At 37.0% G+C, this 23,296-nt stretch overlaps 1 protein-coding gene across 3 annotated transcripts in view; it reads left to right on the top strand.

Moving 5' to 3' along the window:
• The window catches only part of DST (dystonin), a 441,573-nt gene that overhangs the window by 335,456 nt on the left and 82,821 nt on the right, over positions 1 to 23,296 (top strand). For all 3 annotated transcript variants that reach the window (XM_045543787.1, XM_045543786.1, XM_045543784.1), the window contains 6 exons: positions 1,550 to 1,609; positions 2,200 to 2,441; positions 3,325 to 3,454; positions 6,388 to 6,587; positions 8,065 to 8,560; positions 10,292 to 11,763. In XM_045543787.1, the coding sequence (XP_045399743.1) occupies positions 1,550 to 1,609; positions 2,200 to 2,441; positions 3,325 to 3,454; positions 6,388 to 6,587; positions 8,065 to 8,560; positions 10,292 to 11,763 (2,600 nt within the window). The remainder of the gene's footprint in view (positions 1 to 1,549; positions 1,610 to 2,199; positions 2,442 to 3,324; positions 3,455 to 6,387; positions 6,588 to 8,064; positions 8,561 to 10,291; positions 11,764 to 23,296) is intronic.

Here is a 23,296-nt window from a genome sequence, read left to right as displayed (position 1 = left end):
GTTTTTTTTTTTTTTGGTGTTTTTTGTTTGTTTGTTTGTTTGTTTGTTTTTATTTGTTTCTTTGACTCTTGATAACTACCAAGCATGGTAGGAATTAGTCTTGAGCATCTATGGGGTATTTCCACTTCCATCTGAAATGCCATTGTGGGTGATTTTTTTTTAAAGGACAAAAGTTAAGTTTCAGATATTTAAATGTTTCTATTATATTTGTTTATACTTGTTCTTGTGGGGTTGATTTGGGAAATGAGTTTGTGTTTTGAATAGGTAGCCAATGGGCTCTAGTATGAGAAGGTCTAACTGATTTTTTAAGATTCTGGTTATGAAAAGATACCAATGCTAGATTGTAATAGATTAATAATAAAAGAGAAATATTAGTTGACTACTACTCACTGAGTAGTTCCTGTTTGCTAGACAGTGGGTCTTTAGTTCTCACAGTGGTCTTTAGTTCCCACAGTTAGGTATTGTTATCCCCGTCGATGTGGTTGATTAGTTTGTCCAGGCACATGGCTAGGAATTAGTGGGGCTGGAATTTAAATTTGGGTGAGTCACACACCAAGACCCAGGTACTCCTAACCACTGGGTGCTCTCTCTCTCTCTCTCTCTCTCTCTCTCTCTCTCTCTCTCTCTCTCTCTCTATCTCTATCTCTGTCAGCATCGCTGTAGTGTCGGTTTAGTAATAGAGTTGTTTGTGTTTTAACTTTTAGGTTTTTTTATGTCTTTAAAAAAATTATTCTGCCTCCGTTAAACCCATGACAACACTGTGTAACTGCACCAGCCAATTTTCAATCCCTAAGTAAGACAGATGCTCCTTGGTTTGTCAGTGGTTTATACTGTGTTCAACACACTTCTATGTTGAGCACTTTCTGAGCTTCAGGACCTTTATCATTAAGATAACGTTAGCAATAAAGCAACTTTGTCACAGATTTTTTATGGATTAATATTTAATGATTAATTTATATTATAATGATATAAACATATTGAAACTCTAGTATTTAAGATGATGTTACTACTTTAAGAATAAATTTTATATAGAAGAGAGGATATAATTCAGGTCGGGCGCGGTGGCTCACGCCTGTAATCCTAGTGCTCTGGGAGGCTGAGGCGGAAGGATTGCTTGAGGTCAGAAGTTCGAGACCAGCCTGAGCAAGAGCAAGACCCTGTCTCTACTAAAAATAGAAAAAAATTAGCCGGGCATCGTGGCTCAAGCCTGTAGTCCCAGCTATTTGGGAAGCTGAGGTAGGAGAATCATCTGAGCCCAGGAGTTTGAGGTTGCTGTGAGCTAGGCTGACGCCACGGCACTCACTCTAGCCCAGGCAACAGAGTGAGACTCTGTCTCAAAACAAAAAAAAAAAAAAAGAGGATATAGTTCAATATTTAAATTTTAGATTTTCATTTGATTTTGAAGTTGAATCAGTATTTTGTGTTTCTGAGTAGTAATAACATTTTTGAATGATCACTGTTTAACAGGATTTGATGTAATGCCATCTACTATTAATGTATAGGAATAGTATGGAGATCTACTATTACTTCAGTTTTAATATTTTTACAGGCGGAGTAGTAAATGGTGAAGGAACAGCTGCAAATACTCAGGAATTTTTGGCAAATAAAGGTAAATAATAATTTTAATTGTTTATTGATTAATGTAACTTGATATTTTTTTGAGAGAGAAAATCTTCTTAGAGGCAACCAGTAGTTATATTTGAAATTTCAAACTTGAATTAAAATGATATTTGATCTAATAGTCACAAATCTCTACAAATATCATTTATATAACATTCCATGCATTTTTGTTTGTCTGAAATTAGTAAAATCTAGTTCAGTTTGGCACTTGATTTTGTTTTCTTTTTTATTTGGTTAATTTGAGATATTTTGTCTGTTGAGATAACATTATCTGACCTAATTTGTTGAGTTTGGTGTCTGAGGAATTAGTAAGTAACATTTTGTTGTTTGGGTTTTTTATTCCATTTAAAATACCTTTTTCATTTCACTTGTATTATTCAATGTTCTTGAATTATTTGTGATTAAATACATTATAAGATGATCCAACCTTTTAATTCTAAAAAGTCTATGACTTGATTGTAGTAGGCTTAATCATGACAAAATAAAAGAGTATACCATGTAAAACAAACTTTTATTTCCAGACCTCTGCTCCAAATGTCCTGAAAATGTGTCAGTGTAACTTTTTTTTCTTCCTCCTAGGTTTAACATCCATTAAAAAGGATATGACTGACATAAGTCATGATTATGAAGATCTTGGCCTCTTACTCAAGGACAAAATAGCAGAATTGAATTCTAAACTCTCCAAATTGCAAAAAGCTCAGGAAGAATCAAGTGCAATGATGCAGTGGTTAGAGAAAATGAACAAAACTGCAACAAAATGGCATGAGACACCCACACCTACAGATACTGAAGCTGTGAAGACTCAAGTTGAGCAGAATAAGGTATATTCTGTGGGGGAACCTACTGAAGACATGAAAGAAAACAGATTAGCATTCAAAACTGAGCCCTTGTGGTCAGCAGCTTTGTTCTGTTTTCTAGCCCAATAACCCTCAGCACAAAATTTGATAGTTTCGGTTAGTGTGCCTTTCTGTAGAGATTGATAATAATAGTCACTTTTTTTTTTTTTGCATACTTACATTATGAAGATGAGCAAACTGTTAGGTATAAGCAACTTTTACCACCTTTAAATCAGTTGACGTCTGGGATATTAACCAGCCAACTATTGGAAAAGATTTCTTTAAGGGCTAAATGTATTAGGGATCTGTTCTGTCTAGTGTAAAATAGGGTAACTAATGCCTTCCCTTTCTTTAATAGGCAACATTTCTTTCTATAGCTGTCAAGGTTGGGGGAATGGTTTTACATGGTGGCAATGACTGCAAAAATTTCTATAAGTAACCTGTAATTGAACTCTCATGTGTTGTCCAAAAAACTGCTTATTCACTAGTAGATTCTCAAATGCTAGCAGCCTTTGTCAAGGCTGATTTTTTTTTTTTATTAATTACAATGTTGATGCCATCTTGCTTTTTTTCCAAAGTGGTTGCTTTGAAAATATGAAATTCTTCCTCAGTAATGGGGATGAGAGTCATTATCTCCGTAGGTAGAGTGCTCCTCTGTGGGATTTCTTTGTCACACAGTTGAAGACTGGCTGAGAAGAGGAAAGGAAAATAACTGCCGAATCCAGGTCCTCACCAGCTTGATCGTTTAGCAGTGGATTTTTTCCTCTTTTGGTCATGCTAGAGAAAAAAACTGCTGTATCATAACTGTGTTTTTGTCTTTTGCTGTTGGCACACTTTAATGTCGTTACTTTTTTTTTTTCCTTGTTAGTCATTTGAAGCTGAACTGAAGCAAAATGTAAATAAAGTACAGGAGTTGAAAGACAAATTAACAGAACTATTGGAGGAGAACCCAGATACTCCTGAGGCCCCCAAATGGAAACAGATGTTGACAGAAATAGGTATGTTGTATGACTTACATGAAAGCCCTAGAACAGAAGCTCATTCATTTTTTCATTTGTATCACAATCTTTATCAGAAAACATCCAACAGCCTTACATGTTTTTGGATTTGCCTTAATGTTTGAGAATCTATTTTTTCCATATTTAAAAGTGTCATTTCAAATTATATTGTGCAGAGAACTGGCATAGCTTGTGTTTGTATGTATCTTATCTTATGTTTTATATACTTATGTTTTATATCTTATGTTGTGTTTTTCTTTTTAAACACAGTAACTAAATTTATTTTTCTGAAGAAGGTAGATACTAGTTAGTAAAATGCTGTGCATTGAGTAACATTGTACTCATTAATGATTATTGACTTTTTTACTAGTTTTATGGTGCTTTGTGCTTTATTATCTTTTTAGTTTAAATATTCCTTTCATTTACTTGTTTGGAAAAGGTAGGCTCCCTTCTTTATGGAGTGATTCCTGGGACTGCTCCAGACCCATATTTTACTCTCGTCTTATCTCTCCCAATCAGTATTAAAAAGTAGCCCATCACTGAAGACTGGTAGTTTTGATTCTTTACTAGAGTTATCTTCCCACCTCTATACTGTGCCTGTATAAACTGCTCCTCATAGTTGCAGAATTTTCTTCACTAGCCCTATTGTCTTAAAATTTTTCTAATGATGTGGAAAATTAATATAAGAGAAGGAAAATAATTTTCCCTATTTCATAGTATTGTTTGGACAACTCAATAAGTTAATATGTGTATAACTTAGATGAATAATACCAGGCACATAGTAAGTGCTATTTAGCTGTATACAGTGATTATAGTAATTATTTTACTTTCCATTGTTCTATTATATTTATCTAAATAGTGTCCTTCCTTTAGAGTCAGGTGTGCTGTGATAAATTTAGAAATCTGGAAGTATGTTTTAGTTTGAAAAAGGTTACTCTAAAGGATATTAATGTTCAAAGATATATTTAATGCAACTATAGAGACTCCTGTTGCATTGTAATTAATTTGGCCCTAATTGAGTGGCTCTCCCTTGGGATATCAGAATTACATGGGAAGAGTATTATCAAGACGTTTTAGGATAGGGTAGGAATGAGGAATGTGCAATTAAAAACAGCATCCTGATGACTTTGATATTTCTCTTTCCTGATTTGTTGCTCTGATTGCATTATTTTGTTGTCACATTGTGTTTGACTAGTACATGCCATGTAGAATGATGTCAGTAGATAAGGTTTCAGGGATTAGATTGTATTAAAATCATCCCTTTAGTGTATAATGCTAAGTGAAAAAAATCTCTCAAATCAACTAATCATAACCATCAATGAATATTTATTGAGCAACTAATGTGTCCAAGTGCTGGACTAAGTGCTCTGAGCAATAACCCTTGGTTGCAGGGAGCGTGCTGTCTAGAGGGTGGTGATAGCAGGAAAGACTTCCTTGCAGAGGGTAAGATCCAGTGGAATTATGAAGGGAGGGTAGGGTTGGGATATGTGAATAGGTGATAGAGCATCTCAGACATGGGACCAGCGTGAGCAAAAGCCTGATTGGATGGTTATGATAGGATCAGCAGGGCTGGATTAGAGAATTCATCTCAAAGTACAGACTCTCCAAGATTAGTAGACTAGGGCCATTGCTTCTCAGCTGTTTGGCTAAGATCAAGTGTGTAGTAGACTAGGGCCAGATTGCAGGAGGCCCTGAATGTCCGGCAAAAGTCTTCAAATTTTATCGTCTAGACAGTGAGGAGTTAGTTATTGAAGGATTTGAGCAGGGAAGTGATGTGTTTAAAAGTGATGTTTCTTTGTAGGGAAATTATTTTAGAAATAAATGGTTAGCAGCTGAGAAACACTAATAACGGAGAACCAGTTAGAAGACTGGTAGTCTAGGTATGTAGTTCTCAAAGTGTGCTCCTGGAACCAGCAGCAACAGCATCACCTGGGAACTTTTTAGAAACACAAAATTTCAGACCCCACTCCAGACCTATTGAATCAGAAACTCTGTGGGTGGGGCCCAGCAGTGTGTGCCAGTGATCCCTCCAGGTGATTCTAATGCAGCTCAAGTCTGAGAGCTACTGGTCCAGGCAAAACTTGGTGAGGTTAACTAATCACCTGGGGGGATCATATTAAATTATCACATGTACCCCAAAATATGTACTTGTATTATGTAGCAATTTAAAAAATTTTACAAAACAACATTATGAGGGCCAAAACGGAATTACAGCATATGGAATGTAAAGGATGGGTTTTATGATCAAGAATATCAGAGAGTTAGGAAACTCATGAAAGAACATTCTGAATTATTGCATCTCAATGACACGAGAGATGGTAACTTTGAAAGAAAACTAAAAGTCAGAAAAATCCACCAGTTTTGAGAGAAATATAATAAGTTTCATTTTTTCATGTTGAGTTTAAAGGGTTGGTAAGATTTCCTACTGTAACTTTCCAGCAGCTGGTTGTTAATGTGTGATTTGAATAGGAGAGAGTAACTGGGGCTAAATATACAAATTTGGGAGCCTTTTACCTAGACCTGATAATTGAAGATTTGATATTAAAGAAAAGGATTAATGTTCATTGTTGTAGTAGGTTAGTTATACTTGAATAAACAGACTCTATAGGACTTCTAGAAGGAATGAGGGATCTCAGGATCCTGTTTGCTCTAAGGAATATTCCATATTCCACAATATCTTCTAAAATCAGGTTCAAATCTGTTTTCCTTTTCTTATACTTCATTTGACACACAACTACCAGGTCCATAAAATCTGTATCATTCAATGCAATTAATTCTCTTAGGTTAGACCTTTATTCAACTAGGTAAGAAGAGTTATAAAAATGGAATAATAGCCCTTACATATCATTTTGATTAATATCATACAGTCTTCATAGATATATTCATGTAAAATGCATAAAAACCAAACACCAGTTTCATCCTTTTTCTTCCAGAGTCTAAGTGGCAAGAACTCAATCAATTAACGATTGATAGACAGCAAAAACTGGAAGAATCCTCCAATAACCTAACCCAATTCCAGACTATAGAGGCCCAGTTAAAACAGTGGCTTGTGGAAAAAGAACTGATGGTCAGTGTTCTTGGGCCCTTGTCAATTGACCCAAATATGCTGAACACGCAAAGGCAGCAGGTGCAGGTGAGTATTACCTAATAACCTATCTCGTGCACAGCAACTTGACTTAACAGATGTTTTCATTATAAATACATTAGCTCTGGGCAGTGTGTGCGTTAGCTGCTTTGAAGTATATTTGTAATGCTTCAGATGCCCATAAGGTACCATCCTGAGGTTATTGGGAAACCCTCAGAGAACTAAAGCTATGAGGCATCCCAGAGTAGTCCCCTTGGGCCTGTGAGTAGGCCCAGTCCCCCAATTATTTCAGTCATATCGTGGGTGGTACAGATCCTGTTAAAAGGGGCCTTCTTTGAAGTATTAATGTGATTAAGTAATTTTTTTATGAGAAGCTAGTATATGCTCTTTATTGTTCAGAAATTACTCCTTTGATGTTTTATTCATTTTGATTGTGGTAGTAGATAATGAAACTCGTAAAACCCATGCAGTAGGGTCCTGAGAGGGAGAGAGACAGAATAAGAAGGGGACAAAGAATAAGGAAAGCAGAGGGGAACCCCGAAACCCAGTGCCTTAGTCAGACGTTCATCTAATTACAAAGCAGAGAAATCCACAAGGGGAAAAAAAAGTTCAGGAAATTTAAGTCAGGTGTAATAGCAAAAGCTCTGTTGTGGTTTCAGTTCGTTTTTCTTATGTTAGAGTATGGGTTTTAGAGCAGGGAGGCTAATTCTATAAGCTGAAAATACAAATAAGTCTTGGTAAGAGTCCCGTGTTCTAGTTCATATCCGTAATCTGAAGCGAATGAAAACAAAAGATAAAAATAAATATCTGGGGAGAAGTAATTGCCTCTCATCTTGGTAGTCTCCCAGAAATAGATAGATAAAATATAGATAAAAATAGAAAATAAAAGATAGATAAAATACTATACTACAAGAAATTTTGAGATCGTTCATTTTATAATGAGAGTCATGTTGAGCCTATACATTCTGAGCAGCATGATTTGTTGGCTCAAACCTTTATAATAAAGACCATAAACATCATTAAATCTTATGCTAAAAAACCTTTGTAAATCAATGCATCATGAATTAATATGTTCTAACACTATTATCACTGTGCATTTTCTTTAAGGGAAAATGCTACACAGTAGTCCAAAAATCCTACAAAGAGAAAAAATTGAGTAGGAAAATACATATTTGATGTTAGTGCAGTGTGAACTTGTCCAATAGCAGTGTTTTCCCTTTGTATATGAAAATTTGTTTATGAATTTTTGTTCCTTTTGCCCAAATTACCAAAAATATGTATTCTATTCTTTTTTCCCTTTAGGAGAATGTGATTAGACAAGATATCTCTGTAAAGCACTAGTATGCTTTGGATTTGTTTAAGTTACTTACACTGCCCTTTAAATAAAAATTAGGGAAGTGGTAACTTAAAAAATAAAAACAAAAACTGGATAAATAATTACCATTTCTGTCTGTTTGGACACTTAAAGGTATGTTTTCTGTAATCAGTTATGCAATAATTTGTGTGTTTGTCCTCATTACTTTAGATTCTGCTGCAAGAATTTGATACTCGGAAACCTCAATATGAGCAGCTAACAGCAGCTGGCCAGGGCATTCTGAGCAGACCTGGAGAAGACCCTTCTTTACATGGGATTGTGAAAGAGCAACTGGCAGCTGTGACCCAAAAATGGGATAGCCTAACAGGACAATTGAGTGACAGATGCGACTGGATTGACCAAGCCATTGTGAAAAGCACACAGTATCAAGGCCTCCTGAGAAGCCTTTCTGATAAACTGAGTGACTTCGATAATAAACTCAGCAGCAGTCTGGCCGTGAGCACGCACCCTGATGCTATGAACCAACAGTTGGAAACAGCCCAAAACATGAAGCAGGAAATAGAGCAGGAAACGAAGCAGATAAAAGTGGCCCGGGCACTCTGTGAGGAGTTGTCAGCGCTGGTAAAAGAGGAGTACTTGAAAGCAGAACTGAGTAGGCAACTAGATGGCATCTTAAAATCGTTTAAAGATATTGAACAAAAAGCAGGTTTGTCTACTTTTAATGAATATATTTCCTGGTTAGAAATAGATATATATTGCCTATTTCCAAGCTGTTGCCAGTAACCCAGGACCCTAAAGAGACCCTGCCCCACCTAGAACATAAATGAAGACGAGGCTGAACACAGGAGCACGAAGAGCAGTTCTGTGTTCACAGACATGCACAGTGTCAGGGCAATTCTATGCAGATAATAGAGAGATGCTCTGTTGGCAAAATCCACTTAATGGAGGCTCATTAAAATTTCAGGTATCCCAAATTGATTTTTAAAAGATGTAAACATTCTTGTGGTGTGACGTAGTCTTATTTTGCCAGAAGAAAACCCCAAATGAATAGTTATTGAAAAGGCCTTGTATCATTTTATCATTTGCTATTACTTTGACTATTCTGTCACAGAAAACTTGTGTAGAGAAATGTGTGAAAGAGAAGCATCTGACACTATTTTCCTCTGTCACCTACTGTGGCCATCGTTCTGTGGCAGGTGTCCTATTTGTCAGAGGCAGCACTATTGAGTTATTGGGATTCAAAAAGGCCTGACAAAGAAAGGCACGTTTTGTAGCTCTGTTTGTTCTGTTCAAAAAGTAACACTAGGCCGGGCGCGGTGGCTCACCTGTAATCCTAGCACTCTGGGAGGCCGAGGCGGGAGGATCGCTTGAGGTCAGAAGTTTGAGACCAGCCTGAGCAAGAGCGAGACCCTGTCTCTACTAAAAATATAAAGAAATTATCTGGCCAACTAAAAATATATATAGAAAAAATTATCCGGGCATGGTGGCGCATGCCTGTAGTCCCAGCTACTCGGGAGGCTGAGGCAGGAGGATCACTTGAGCCCAGGAGTTTGAGGTTGCTGTGAGCTAGGCTGGCGCCACAGCACTCACTCTAGCCCAGGTAACAGAGCAAGACTCTGTCTCAAAAAAAAAAAAAAGAAAAAGTAACACTAGTGTCTAGGCCATGTACCTAGTAAATATTCAATGTATGTTTTTTGATGGATTGGATTTGTTTATTGATCACAGCAACTATTTCATACATCTTTGTTTAACATGATATTGATAATAAAAAATGATAGGTTATTATCATTATTATTTGTAATGTATGAACACTTTCACGTGATAGCCATTAAGCTAAGAACTTTTCATTTAATCCTCCAAACAGCTACTGTTAACATTGCTAGTTTACAATTGGGGAAATGAGCCTAAGAGCTTTAGTCATTTGCCCAGGGTCTTCCAGCTCTGAAGAGGTGAAGCCAGGATACAAACTCATGCAGTTCTTATATGCTACATTATGTGGCCTCCGTGGTGTGTAAAAGTCATAGAAGTGAAAAAGTCCTATTTGATAAGAAATGGATTACTTATCAATATAACCTAGAACTTTGTAGTTGTCACTTTCTCACACTGGAGTGGAGAAGATACTAGCACAGCAGGCTATATGTGATGTGACTGCACCCTGCACCTTTATGCATTTTTACTTATTCCCATAGTCTTTGTTTTCCCCTCTCTTCTGTTTCCTGCTTCTTGACTTGTCTCTTTTCTTTTTGTTGTGCCTGCCTCTTGCTTCTTTTTCCCCTTTGTCAATGACTTAAGCACACTTGTAGTTCCTATAGTCAGTGGTAAAAGCCCTTGCTTTTAGATAATTCCAGACATTCATTTAGAGATTTTTCTTTTGATTTTTCATAGATTAGATTAACATTTTGATGTAAAATGAACATGTCTGTAATTTCATTTTTAGAGAACCACGTCCAGCACCTTCAGTCAGCCTGTGCAAGCTCTCATCAATTTCAGCAAATGTCCAGAGATTTTCAGGCTTGGCTGGATACGAAGAAAGAGGAGCAAAACAAGTCTCGTCCAATATCAGCCAAACTTGATGTCTTAGAGTCATTAATCAGAGATCAGAAAGACTTTAGTAAAACCTTGACGGCCCAGTCTAATATTTATGAAAAAACCATTGCAGAAGGTGAAAATCTGTTATTAAAAACACAAGGGTCTGAGAAGGCAGCCTTACAGTTACAGCTTAACACGATTAAAACCAACTGGGATGGATTTAATAAGCAGGTGAAAGAAAGAGAAGACAAGTTAAAAGATTCATTGGAAAAAGCCCTCAAGTATAAAGAGCATGTGGAGACTCTCCGGCCATGGATAGACAAATGTCAGAACGACCTGGAGGAAATAAAATTTTGCTTGGATCCTGCTGAAACGGAGAATTCTATTGCCAAGTTAAAGTCTCTGCAGAAGGAAATGGACCAACACTTTGGTATGGTAGAATTACTGAACAACACAGCCAATAGCTTGCTCAGTGTCTGTGAGATAGACAAAGAGGTTGTTACAGATGAGAATAAATCACTGATCCAGAAGGTAGACATGGTCACTGAACAACTTCACAGTAAGAAATTCTCTCTGGAGAATATGGCTCAGAAGTTTAAGGAATTTCAGGAAGTTTCCAAAGAGGCTCAAAGGCAGCTTCAGTGTGCAAAGGAACAGCTGGACATCCATGATTCCCTAGGCCCCCAGGCTTACAGTAACAAAAACCTGACCATGTTGCAGACTCAGCAGAAATCACTGCAGACCTTGAAGCCTCAGGTAGATTTGGCCAAAAGACTCGCACAGGACCTTGTGGTGGAAACCTCAGACTCAAAGGGAACCTCTGATATTTTATTACAAGCAGAAACTTTAGCTCAAGAGCATAATGCAGTAAGTCAGCAGGTTGATGAAAAGTGTTCATTCTTAGAAACCAAACTTCAAGGCATTGGGCATTTCCAGAATACCATCCGAGAAATGTTTTCTCAGTTTGCAGAGTTTGATGATGAACTAGATAGCATGGCTCCAGTAGGGAGAGATGTAGAAACATTGCAAAAGCAAAAGGAGGCTATAAAAGCTTTTCTGAAGAAACTAGAAGCCCTCATAGCAAGCAACGACAATGCCAATAAAACCTGCAAGATGATGCTGGCCACAGAAGAAACATCTCCTGACCTCGTTGGAATCAAAAGGGACTTGGAGGCTTTAAGCAAACAATGCAACAAGTTACTGGACCGAGCCCAAGCCAGGGAAGAGCAGGTTGAAGGGACAATTGAGCGTCTTGAAGAATTCTACAGCAAATTGAAAGACTTTTCTACTCTGCTTCAGAAAGCTGAAGAACATGAAGAGTCACAAGGGCCCGTTGGTATGGAAACGGAGACAATTAATCAACAGCTTGATGTCTTCAAGGTAGGTAATTCTTCGTTTTTAACCAAGTGCTTTTATTGTAAAAGAAATTTCTAATTGTATAGGAAGGAGACTGCGTATTTTGTAGAAACTTCTAATATACCGTCACACAGTATTTGAGCCTGAATGAGCATATAGGGGGTAACATCCAGAGATGTGGGGCAGTTTCAGGCTTACTGGGTGATTTCAGCCTCATGGGATAAGGCCTGAGATAACATCATGAGGTCAGAAGGGTGCTTGATAAGGTTCCAGGCAAGCCTGAAACTGACATCACGGAGTCTGTGTCTGATGTCATTCACGACCGCCAGCTGTAGTGACCAGAGCTGTGCTTTGACCACTGCAGCAGATGTTCTTCTCCCAGCATTTTTAAAACACATCGACTGCCACATAAAAAAATCAGAAACTTTTCCCCGGGGCCAAAGTGTTTTATTACGACAAAAATGGAATAAAAACTTCGAGTGTAATTTAAAGGTAAATGTAAATAGAAAAACAAAATTTATTGACTTCATTTAATCCATGTTTTTAGAATTAAATTGTCAATATTAATTGTAACAATAAGAATGTCAACAAGTAAGATTTTATATATGCTTCACATGGCCCAAGGGTCAAAACTAGAGTGAATTAAATACAACTTTCATGGCAGTCAATGTGTTAAATCATGAATTATTATTATCTTTTCCTGCCCTTTCTCTAGTTTCTGGAGTCTTCTCATCCTTCTTAATTTAATTTCTTCTACAAACTTTTTTCTTCTAAAAGCTCATATTTTTAAAGGCAGTGTGGAGTTCCATGTTGTAATCCTGGTTTCACAAAACAAAGATCTTGGGCTCATGCACTAGAGTATTAGGAGTAAATTATTTTTGATTGGCTTATATAAACTTCTCACTGCCAAGAAATGGCTGCCACTTGATACCGCTCAGTAACACTTAATGAATGGAGCATTAGATCAAAATGGTGGGCCAGTTTCAGTGTCATTGGATTTGGCCTTATTTATGATAGTGAGAGCAGAAGTTGCATCTCTACAGAAGAAAAAGATAGGTTCATCTGTAGAAACAGAGGGTCCTCAGTATCAAGAGGGTTCTATTTGCTACATAGGACTGGTATAATAAACCTTCGGGGTTGCCAAGGCCCCTGTTTTGTTGTATGAGGTGTGTTTTACTGATGAAAGTATATTGTACCATTAGCACATAAAGGATAAACTAAGACCAAATAAAAACAGAATCAGTAAAACTATACAAACTGTTTCCATGAAAAATGAATATAAATCAAATGGACTTCCAAATTTTATGCTGTTATATTTGATATACTGTTTGCTTTGTTCATCTTTAATAATGTTATTTAGGTGACTGAATTTTGAAAAATAACTTCTTTTTCTTGGTATTATTGTTATTGTTATGGTTATTTCATAATTATTAAATGTCTTTGAAGCCTATTTCCTTCAAGGCTAAAAAATCTGATTCTTTAGATCTTGATTTTTTTTTTTTTTTTTTTGAGACACAGTCTCACTCTGTTGCCCTGGGTAGAGTGCAGTTGCGTCATCATAGCTCACTGCGACCTTAAACTCCTGGGCTCAAGTGATGCTCTTGCCTCAGCCTCCTAAAGTAGCTGGGATTTCAGGTGCCAGCCACCATGCCTGGCTAATTTTTTCTATTTTTGGTAGAGACAGAATCTCCCTCTTGCTTAGGCTAGTCTCAAATTCCTGACCTCAAGCGATTCTCCTGCTTTGGCCTCCCAGAATGCTGGAATTATAGGCATGAGCCACCATGCCCAGCCTAGATCTTAATTTTTGAAGGTGAAGCAAACTACCTTACCTTTGATCTTACTTCCTTCATTACTGTTAAATTTTCATATTTTTGACTTGCAAAATAAAGATTTTTGAGCAAATCCTTTATTAGAAGAATGTAGTTCTGAGGCAATTGCTGCTTCAAAGACAGAGAGATCTTGTGAGTGACTCTTCCTTCATCAATAAAGTTTGAAATTTTCTATGGAACCCTGACAAACCTTTAAAGCTTAAATGACAGTAATCAAGCAGTCTTTGTACTAATGAAATTTAACCATGTTAAGTGCTTTTATGAAACATTATGATTTCTCTAGTTTTCTGTGAATTTGTGTGGAGAAAAGAGTAGGCCTTTATTTCTCTTCACTGCTTCAACTACTTGTAAGAAAATGGGGAAAAGTATTAATGTTGATGCTGTTGCTTGTGGATGCTTTCCCCTTTGTGTTCACAAGCATGAGTATAGTGAAGAAAGTGTGGTTCTTCATGTGGAGTGTTGAAAGTAAGAGAAAGCAAGAGCTAGGAGGAGCTTTCTCACCATTGCATTGGAAGTGTTTTGCAAACTGTTATAAAAAGCACCAAATAAGCAACATCACCATTAATAGCTACAGAAATTGTCTTATTTGATTATGAAGACAAACAGAGTGATCATTTCTCCTAAAAGAAGTCACTTAGCATGCTGTGTTTGTTTGTTACTCTGATTATTTAGAAGGAGTTAATTGATTTCATTGAAGTTCAGCAATAAAGAATATCATGACATACTTTGAGTGTCTGGAAACCCAGCGACTTAAAAACAACTTTTTTTCCAGTGGACAAATCTGCATGTAATATAGTCCAGTGCCATAGGTAAAAAAAAAAAGAACAAGAATATGATGGTAAATAAAGATGGTAGCTTATACAACCAGTAATTCTATTTATTTGTGTATCTATTCTAAAAAATAGTGATTACAACAATTAATATTTATTGTGGGCCTACTATGTGTCAGGCACTATTTTAAACTCTCTGGCTTTAATATAGTTAACAGTCATAAGAAGTAGTTGCTATTATTAGTCCCCAACTTAGTGTGAAAAAGCCAAGGCCCTGGGAGAGTAAGTGACTTGCCCAGGGTGTCACAGGTAGTAAGCGTCAGAACCTGAATGTTTTGATGGAAATAATGCAATGCTTTGTGTCAACTTTATTCATCATGTTTCACTTCTGATATTTTCTCTGGGGAATTTTCAAATCATCATTGCCGTAGCCTGATTTGGGCAGCCTGAATAACCAGCCAGTGTTCACTTTAATCTAAAATGCCAGTAACACTCGCTTAAGGAAGGTGTTCTGTAAAACTGGCTGCTATGAGAAATTTCAGACAAACGTGTGTAGAACTGTCTTAGAAACTGATGTTATGTGGATGCTGTGGTGATGATGATGATGATGAAGGTGAGGATGATGATGATAGTGATTACCATACTGCCAGTACTGGGACAGAACCAAACATTTCATTGTCTTAGTGATTGTATCTTTCTTGATTAAAGCAGTAAATTAAGTTGTTTACCATTCAGAACTTAATTTAGTTTTTGTTGGGCCTTAGACTTTTGTTAAACTAAAAATATAATATTGAGAAAGATTTTTTTTTATTTTTTAAGTGGAATAATTTGAGTGAAAAAGTGAAAAAACTAGTTGTAATTTCTAAAAATGTAACAGAAGAGAGAAGGGTTTATTTTCATTATCGACTTTGAAATATAATCCAGTTTGACGTTAATCTATCTGGTAGCTTTAGTTTAACCTAATGTGACAGATAAAATCCTATAATAGTTTTTTTTTTAATACAAAATAAACTGCCTTCTGAGCAGGACTGAAACTTAATAATAGCTCTTTCCCAGTTACTCAGTAGGGGGTGCTTTATACTCAGTGGGAGCTTAATAGATTATTTAAACCAGGTAGGACAGACTTCCCTGAGTCCATTTTTTTCCCCTAAAATTTAACCTAAGAAATAGCTATTAATATTTACTTCAGGTTTCCTTGAAAGGACAAAATTCATGTTTAAGATACCAACCCTAGCATAATGATTAAAAACAAATGCTATTCTGAACCAAATGTCCTCATTCTCGGTGAAAACTATTCTAAAATTTTGAAAATAGATTGGTGTTACCTTTTGTGTTAGTTAGCTTTCAAGTTTTTTAGCTATTTTGGTTGTATAAGTTCTGTTGTTCCATACGTTTTCCTATTTCTAAATACTAATCATTGTACTAATATGTCTGAAGAGTGAGGTGTTTTCTATCCTGTTGGTAAGTCAGAGAACCATTTTTCTACTTATACTTCTCTAGTTGTAATTTAATTACAATTAAATTCTATGTATACTATTATAAATTGGTAGATTGATTAGCAGAGCGATTGTGTATATCTCCAGGCAGGAGAGAAAAAAGCCCCTTTGTTGTTCTCCCTATCCCTGCCTCCTGTTTGCAGACTCTTAGTTCAAGATTAAATTCAAATCTAAAGTACATTATTAAGTAACATTAATATTTCCACGTTTTTATTTATCAAAGACATGTGTACAGGGACACATCCCAGTAATTTCCATGATGTCATTAACAGCCAATCAGGTCTTCTGATCATCATGAAGGAATGATTATCACCATATTGAATTGATTTAATTTCAATAAAGATCAAAGAACCTTGATGTTTTAGTGAATATATACAGTCACATCCTAGCTAAATCTGTTCCCCTCCCCACCTCTATGTAGGCTATGTAGGTTAAAAAAAGTCTTACCTCAGAACCTGCTTACTGTTTATTTCTGGCCTCTCTGTTCCTGCCCCAATTATAATTCATTTTGTCCCCACAAATGAACACATCTCCAGTACAAGTCTTTCTGAACTGAAGATTTCTTTTTATTTCCACAATGGAGATAGCATTATAGCATTACATATTACATAGAGCAGAGGATTTTTAAGCCAAGTTGAAACCAGAGACAAGAACCAGAACACATGCCTAATTATACTGTAATAAATTTTCTCTGGTCCAGGTGAACGCATTGTTTAATCTAGGTATCATTACTTGAATATTGGGTAAGCTAAAATGCCAAGTATCATGGGGCTAAAGAAGCCAGGTGGTTTGAACACAAATTTCTCATTAAGGTATTTATTAAATTATCCAAAAACAACCTCTGTGATGTCCCCATAGTTTTAAAGATAAAATTAAACTATTCAAAGAATATTTTAATAGTTTTTAAGTATATTCATGTTGTTATATAGAGGTCAGTGACGAATTGTTCTCCATTTTTGTTGAGAACAGGGAAATTAGATAAAACTGTTGCAGAAGAGGTTTTTGTTAGGGAAAATTTCTTAATAGACTGGATTTTTGTTAATGAGATTACATTAGCAAAGAGGTTGCATGATCCCTTCCTCTGGTATTTTTAAAGGTAAAAACATTTTCACTATAGAAACTGTAACTAGATGCATGGGCTTTTATGGGAAGGTCACATTATTTAACAACCCACGTCAAAGTGACATTTAAGATTTTTAGGAAGAAAGAATACCCCATCTGCTGGGCAAGAGAGAAACCCTGCCAAAACAGAGACCACACCTAGCTGTTAAGAGTTGGAGCTGATCTGCTGTGTAGTATTATTAATACCTCATATCCTCACCCACACAAACTAGGCATAACAGATGGATGCCCTCTTTGCTACATTACGCAAGGAATGTACCATACTTCTCTGAAAGGATTGTCAAAAGAGAACTTGGCAACATGGGTTCTCTTTCCAGTTTTGCTGCTGACTAATGCTGTGACCCTTTATGTCACTTAGCCCCTCTTAACTTCTGTTGCTTCATTTAAGATTGGAGAATTAAAGTAGGTTCTTTTTTGTTTTTTTTTTGAGACAGAGTCTCGCTATGTTGCCCGGGCTAGAGTGAGTGCCGTGGCGTCAGCCTAGCTCACAGCAACCTCAGACTCCTGGGCTCAAGCAATCCCACTGCCTCAGCCTCCCGAGTAGCTGGGACTACAGGCATGCGCCACCATGCCCGGCTAATTTTTTTCTATATATATATTTTTAGTTGGCCAGATAATTTTTTTCTATTTTTTTTAGTAGAGTCGGGGTCTCGCTCTTGCTGAGGCTGGTCTTGAACTCCTGACCTCGAGCGATCCTCCCGCCTCGGCCTCCCAGAGTGCTAGGATTACAGGCGTGAGCCACCGCGCCCAGCCTAAAGTAGGTTCTTTTGAAGATAGTTCTAGCCAGAGATTTTTTATAACATAGAATATTTTGGTAGTTGTTGTATTGTTTTGCTTTTAACTGGATAAACCTATATCACCATTTTATTTTATTTTATTTTATTTTATTTTATTTTATTTTATTTTATTTTATTTTATTTTATTTTATTTTATTTTATTTTATTTTATTTTATTTTATTTTATTTTATTTTTTTGAGACAGAGTGTCACTTTGTTGCCCTGGATAGAGTGAGTGCCGTGGCGTCAGCCTAGCTCACAGCAACCTCAAACTCCTGGGCTTAAGCGAGCCTCCTGCCTCAGCCTTCCGAGTAGCTGGGACTACAGGCATGTGCCACCATGCCCGGCTAATTTTTTCTATATATATTTTATTTGGCCAGATAATTTCTTTCTATTTTTAGTAGAGACAGGGTCTCGCTCTTGCTCAGGCTGGTCTGGAACTCCTGACCTCAAGCGATCCACCCGCCTCGGCCTCCCAGAGTGCTAGGATTACAGGCGTGAGCCACTGCGCCCGGCCTACCATTTTAAAGTGGTCCAAAAAAAAAAAAAAGAGCCAAAATGTAGTTTCTACTGTCATTATCATAGGCCTCCCTTAGATGAAAGGACACTTCTATAATTTGTTTTACTAATGTGGAAAGTTGCTTAAAGGTGTGTTTGTGTATGTGAGAGAGAGAGATACAAGAATTTGCTTTGTAGTATGAAATTATACATTGGCTTCTTGATAAGAAAATTTGACTTGTCAAGTAAATGTTACTTTTTAAATGTTTATCTCAGTCTCTTATCGTTCATTAAATATCAGCATAGGAGAGGTAAATGTTGCTATTGTAAATTAAGTGAAAATCTTTGGGAGCTGCTTAAGAATTGCGATACCTCCAAAATATCTGTACTCACATGTCCTATTTCTGATATTTTAATTGTCTTAATTTCAAGATTAGTTTATGTCTTTTGTCAGTGTTTTAATATGAAAAGTATTTTTTAGATTTTGTTTGGTTTTTGTTTCTCTGAAGGAAATCGCCTGGGGTCAGTAATGTGTGCATTTGTTTTGCTTGCTGGATGGCTTTTAAAAAAAAAAATCTGAACTTTTAGACATTATATACCTGTATTAAAATACACGAAATATGTATATATTTCAATTAATAAGGTTTATATATAGAATCATCTTCTGTTACACATAATACTTTTTATCCACTGTCACCTGAAAACCTCACTGAAGATTCGGGAAAGGCATAGTCTTAGTATTGTAGTAACTTACAGGAAGAATAAAGATACTAACTTCACACCAAGATAAAGTCCCATCAGAATGTTACTGAATCTATTAAATGTTTCTAAATTTGTTTACTTTTGTGGTGGTGTCTGAATATTCTACTTTCTTTTAAATATAAACTATATTTCTGTGATATAAATAGCTATTACATATTCACCTGATGAATATCCTTAAAAACCCTCTAGTCATTTATGTGAGGAAGTTTATCAGTTTGAAAAGTAAAAATAAGGGGTGCTTTTAGTTTTCATTAGCCAATAGCTTATCTATTTTAGAAAGAACAATAGAAATTGTTGCTCTTATGGCCTGTTTATGTACTTGTGGCACAAAACACATATTTCTTTTTTGACTTCTAATCCAGATTTTAAGAGATATTGGGCCAGGAAGGTACTTCTGTTAGTTTTCATGGTTAATACTGCATTTATTTACACAGACATTTGCCACTTAACCGCATGTTGAACTTAATACCTCCAGTCTTTCAACTCTAAAAAATCCAGGTTTTAATTGATAGAATTAGTCTTTAATTTTTCTGTGAAGTGGATTGTTGCACTTAGTGGTCAGATTTTTCAGGAACTTTCCTTTTTAAAGATTTAATTAAACTTTAAGAATATAAAATGAGAAATTGGTATTACTTTGCTTATAATTCAGTTAGTATTTGTACTCTTTTCCCAAATCATCTGCTTTAGTAGATAATTTAGCTGAACTGTATCTAGTAGGCTATGTAAAGTAAGTAAAATTACATTTTGAAAACATTTAGCGTTATGACTTCTGTATATATGAAATAATAATGTTGGCTATTTTTCAGGAAAACTTTGCTCATATTCATGTTATATTTCTCTCATTGGGAAAAGTGAGAGATTTGGATATGATTAATATTTAACAGAGTTTAATATATTTTGATTTTATTAATATTAGAGACTATGACATTTATAGTAGCTGTATAAACCAAATTTAGGAGGAAAAGATAAACCAATTCAGTTCTGCTCTGTATATAAGTCCTTGTATGTTATCCAGATAAGACTTTGGAATGTGATTTCAAGTAACAAAGATACATGTACATTATCATCATAAATTCCAATATAATAGCATACATTTGAACTTGAATCAGAATATAAGTTGAAATCAGTTTAATAAACTAAGAATTCAGTTGTAAAATAAATGGCATATATGCAAATGATTATAATCAACCTTTTTCCAGAGCACTCCTCACTTCCAGACTGCACTGTGCCCATTTTCTCGTTCACACCCCCACTCTACTGTGAGTTGTGTAAGGACAGTGGTGGCTGTCTCTCTGTGCACCATCATTCTCCCAGTGCTTACCATGGTGTTTGGCAGATAGTGAGCACTATTGGTTGAATGTTGAATTTATGAATGGATTATCCATGCAGTTTAAAAAACGTACTGCCCACCTCAAATATGAGGTTACATGTGGCTCTTCGTAGCTTTTCATAAGGCTAGAATAATATTGTGTTAATGATTCAGAGTTAGAGTCTACAGTGGATTGAATTAGAGCCATTCTTTCTCACGAAGAGTTCTGTAAAGATCTTCACATGTTCAGAGAAAGGCACTCATACAGATTTCATGGAAACTTTATTATTAATATCACCATGAATAAGTGGCTTTCTAGGTTTACATGTCAAGATAGTGGCAGCTGGGGAATATGACCCCTGGTCTCTACTACTTCCCAGCCTAGTACTTACTCAAGCATAGCTCAAGCATAGCCACTATGTGCATGTTTTTCTTTCCTGTAGTATCAGTGCCTCATTACAGCCTATGTGCTCAAACACCACAGAATCAAGTACTTGTTGAAATATTTCACTTCTTGACCATGAAAAATGAGCATTGATACTGTGGTGTTGATGGGTAGTTTTATATCTTTTTTTTATACCTAGCCATATATATATAAATAATATATACACACTATATGTGTATATATATTTTTCAACTTAATGATGGCCACTTACTGAGTTGCATCTAACGATTGCTAAATGGATGAATTACCTATAAAGAGTTCTGCTTATGAAAAGATTTTTCTTTTGAAGGTGTAGCTCTTAGGTTTATAAAAATAATTTTGAGATAATGTTTTCTCATTAAAGGTACAGAAGTTTCCTCCCACATCTTTTATGTAAAATGATCAGAGAAAGTATAAGATTGTTTTGACTAGAATTGCCTTCTTCATTTGGGGTCAGCACAGTTTGGTTCTTGTTCAAACGATCCTTTTGTGAGATTGAAAAAAAGACTACCTTCATTTGTAACCCTGCCTGCTACTCTGGCAATGTTGCTTATTTCATAAAAATAAAGAATGGATAGATTTTATTTAAATAAAGCTATTAATTTCTCCTACAAAGGCTAAGAGTTGGCTTACTGAGTTTATTTCCAAACTATTTTTTAAAGGGTGTTGGTTCAATAGGTAAACATTGTGGATGTGATTTTGTTTATTAAATATCCCCAGTGAGTTACTACCCTTGATCTTTGCCTGGGCCTTGCATTAACCTCAAGAGGACTGCATGGTATTAGGAACTACAAATATTCATCATGTCAGCAGTGCTCAGAGCACCGCGATGGTAGGAATAATTTACTCTGGAGAACAGTTAGATTTGCACTTGGACTTTCAAAGGGAATGACAAAACTCTCTCGACTTCAAAGTGGTCTGCACTGTGCATCGCAGATGCTGCCTAAACAACAGAGATTCTTCAGTGTAAGGGAGTGTGCTTTCAACTGAGCGCAGGGACCTGTGCAGCTCTCCCTTTCCCATTTAGTATTCAAATAAGCGCAGTCTCCGGTCGTCGACAAAATGATTTCCTCGCGGGGCTCCCGGAGTCAGGTTCTGCCCCCGCCAGCCCTGGGGATCCCTTCCCGTGTGGAAGCAGGCGGTGGGGTTGCAGCGGTCTCTGAACCCGGGCTGCCTCTCTCCCCAGTTGCCGGACGCGGCCTGCCTCGCGCTGATGTCACCGCCAGGCTGTTGCACGGCAGCCTTTCGGCTTCGAGGTACCTCCCCCTGAAACCGCTCGGCGGCGGCTCCGGGCAAGAGGCAAGGAGTCAGAGAAAAGATGACTGCGGAGTTAAGTCACCGGAGGGCGTAGCACCGAAGTGATAAGAGAGAGCCGCGCGGGTCCAGAGCGCCCGGCGGGCCCGGGCACGTAGCAGATGTCGCCCGAGGAGAGAGGGCGTTGCTGGAAGCGCCCAGGCTGGAGAGGATGCCCGCCGGGGACCCCGCTGCCCTGAGCAGCCGGGGACAGCGCAGGAGCTCCCTGCCGGAGTTCCCTTTCGGCCGCCCCCCACCGCCGCCGCTGTCTCTCTCCAGCGCCAGCTGAAACGAAGGCCAAGTTGCGGCCGCAGCAGTCGGTCAGTTTCAAAGGCTAGTGTAGTCTCTCGGTTTTCATCTGAATGTGAATTACGCTGCCTGTGCCTTAGAGGAAACCGCGGAGCTCTTCGTGGCTGCAATTGCTTCAGGTGGAGTAAGCCTTCTTAAGGAGGATCGGATAAGAATCTTTGGAAATGACTTTTTTTTTTAAAGGGAAGCTTAATAGTACACCATGCTTTCTGTTTACTTTAAACGGTTGCTGGATTGTACTGCCCTGGCTTGTCCAAAAGTCTAATATTTTTTTTTTCCTTTGGGTAGTTCTGAATTGCCTCGAAGAAGCTTAATACGGGAAGAAAACCTGCCTTTTGAATCAAGATTATTTATAGCTACTCACCCCCTAAGAAAAAGTAAAAGAAAATTTTAACTTTCTTACAACGTTAGACTTATTTTTCTCTGAAGATTTGTTCTGTGCCTTGATCTGAACACTACACGGTCCCTGTGTTTGCCTTTTAAGTTTCTGAAGCATGGTTTATTTATAAAGGAGATGGAGTTTTGCAAGCCATCTTTAAGTGGATTACAGTTCACCAGAGCTCTGCTGAAATTAACATTCAGCCTGTTAAAATGCTTGCTCATTTGGAAATTTTAATCTGGAAATCTCAGATGCAAAATTAGACTAAAAAGGGAAATGGACTGACAATGGAATGTTCTGAGTGTTTGAGCCACTATTAAGTGTGTGTTTGTTTTTTTTCTGTGTTTTGGAGTGTGTGAAAGGGAACTTTGGGGTCTGGGGAGGTGGACAAAGGAGATTTCTGTTCTCTGTTCTTGATGCACTTTATTTTTTAAAATCGTCCTAAAATCAACCAGGTGAAAGGATAGTTGCATTTATACTGATGCACTGCTGATGACCTTAAACACCTCATATGACATATATTATTTGAGCATATGTCTTTATGCTGAAGACACTTCATAACTCTGTTCAGAAGTATACTTTCTTGAAAG

Source organism: Lemur catta, chromosome 2, assembly GCF_020740605.2.
Source record: "Lemur catta isolate mLemCat1 chromosome 2, mLemCat1.pri, whole genome shotgun sequence".
In the NCBI taxonomy this organism is placed as follows: domain Eukaryota; kingdom Metazoa; phylum Chordata; class Mammalia; order Primates; family Lemuridae; genus Lemur; species Lemur catta.
This window is presented reverse-complemented; position numbering and strand designations above follow the sequence as displayed.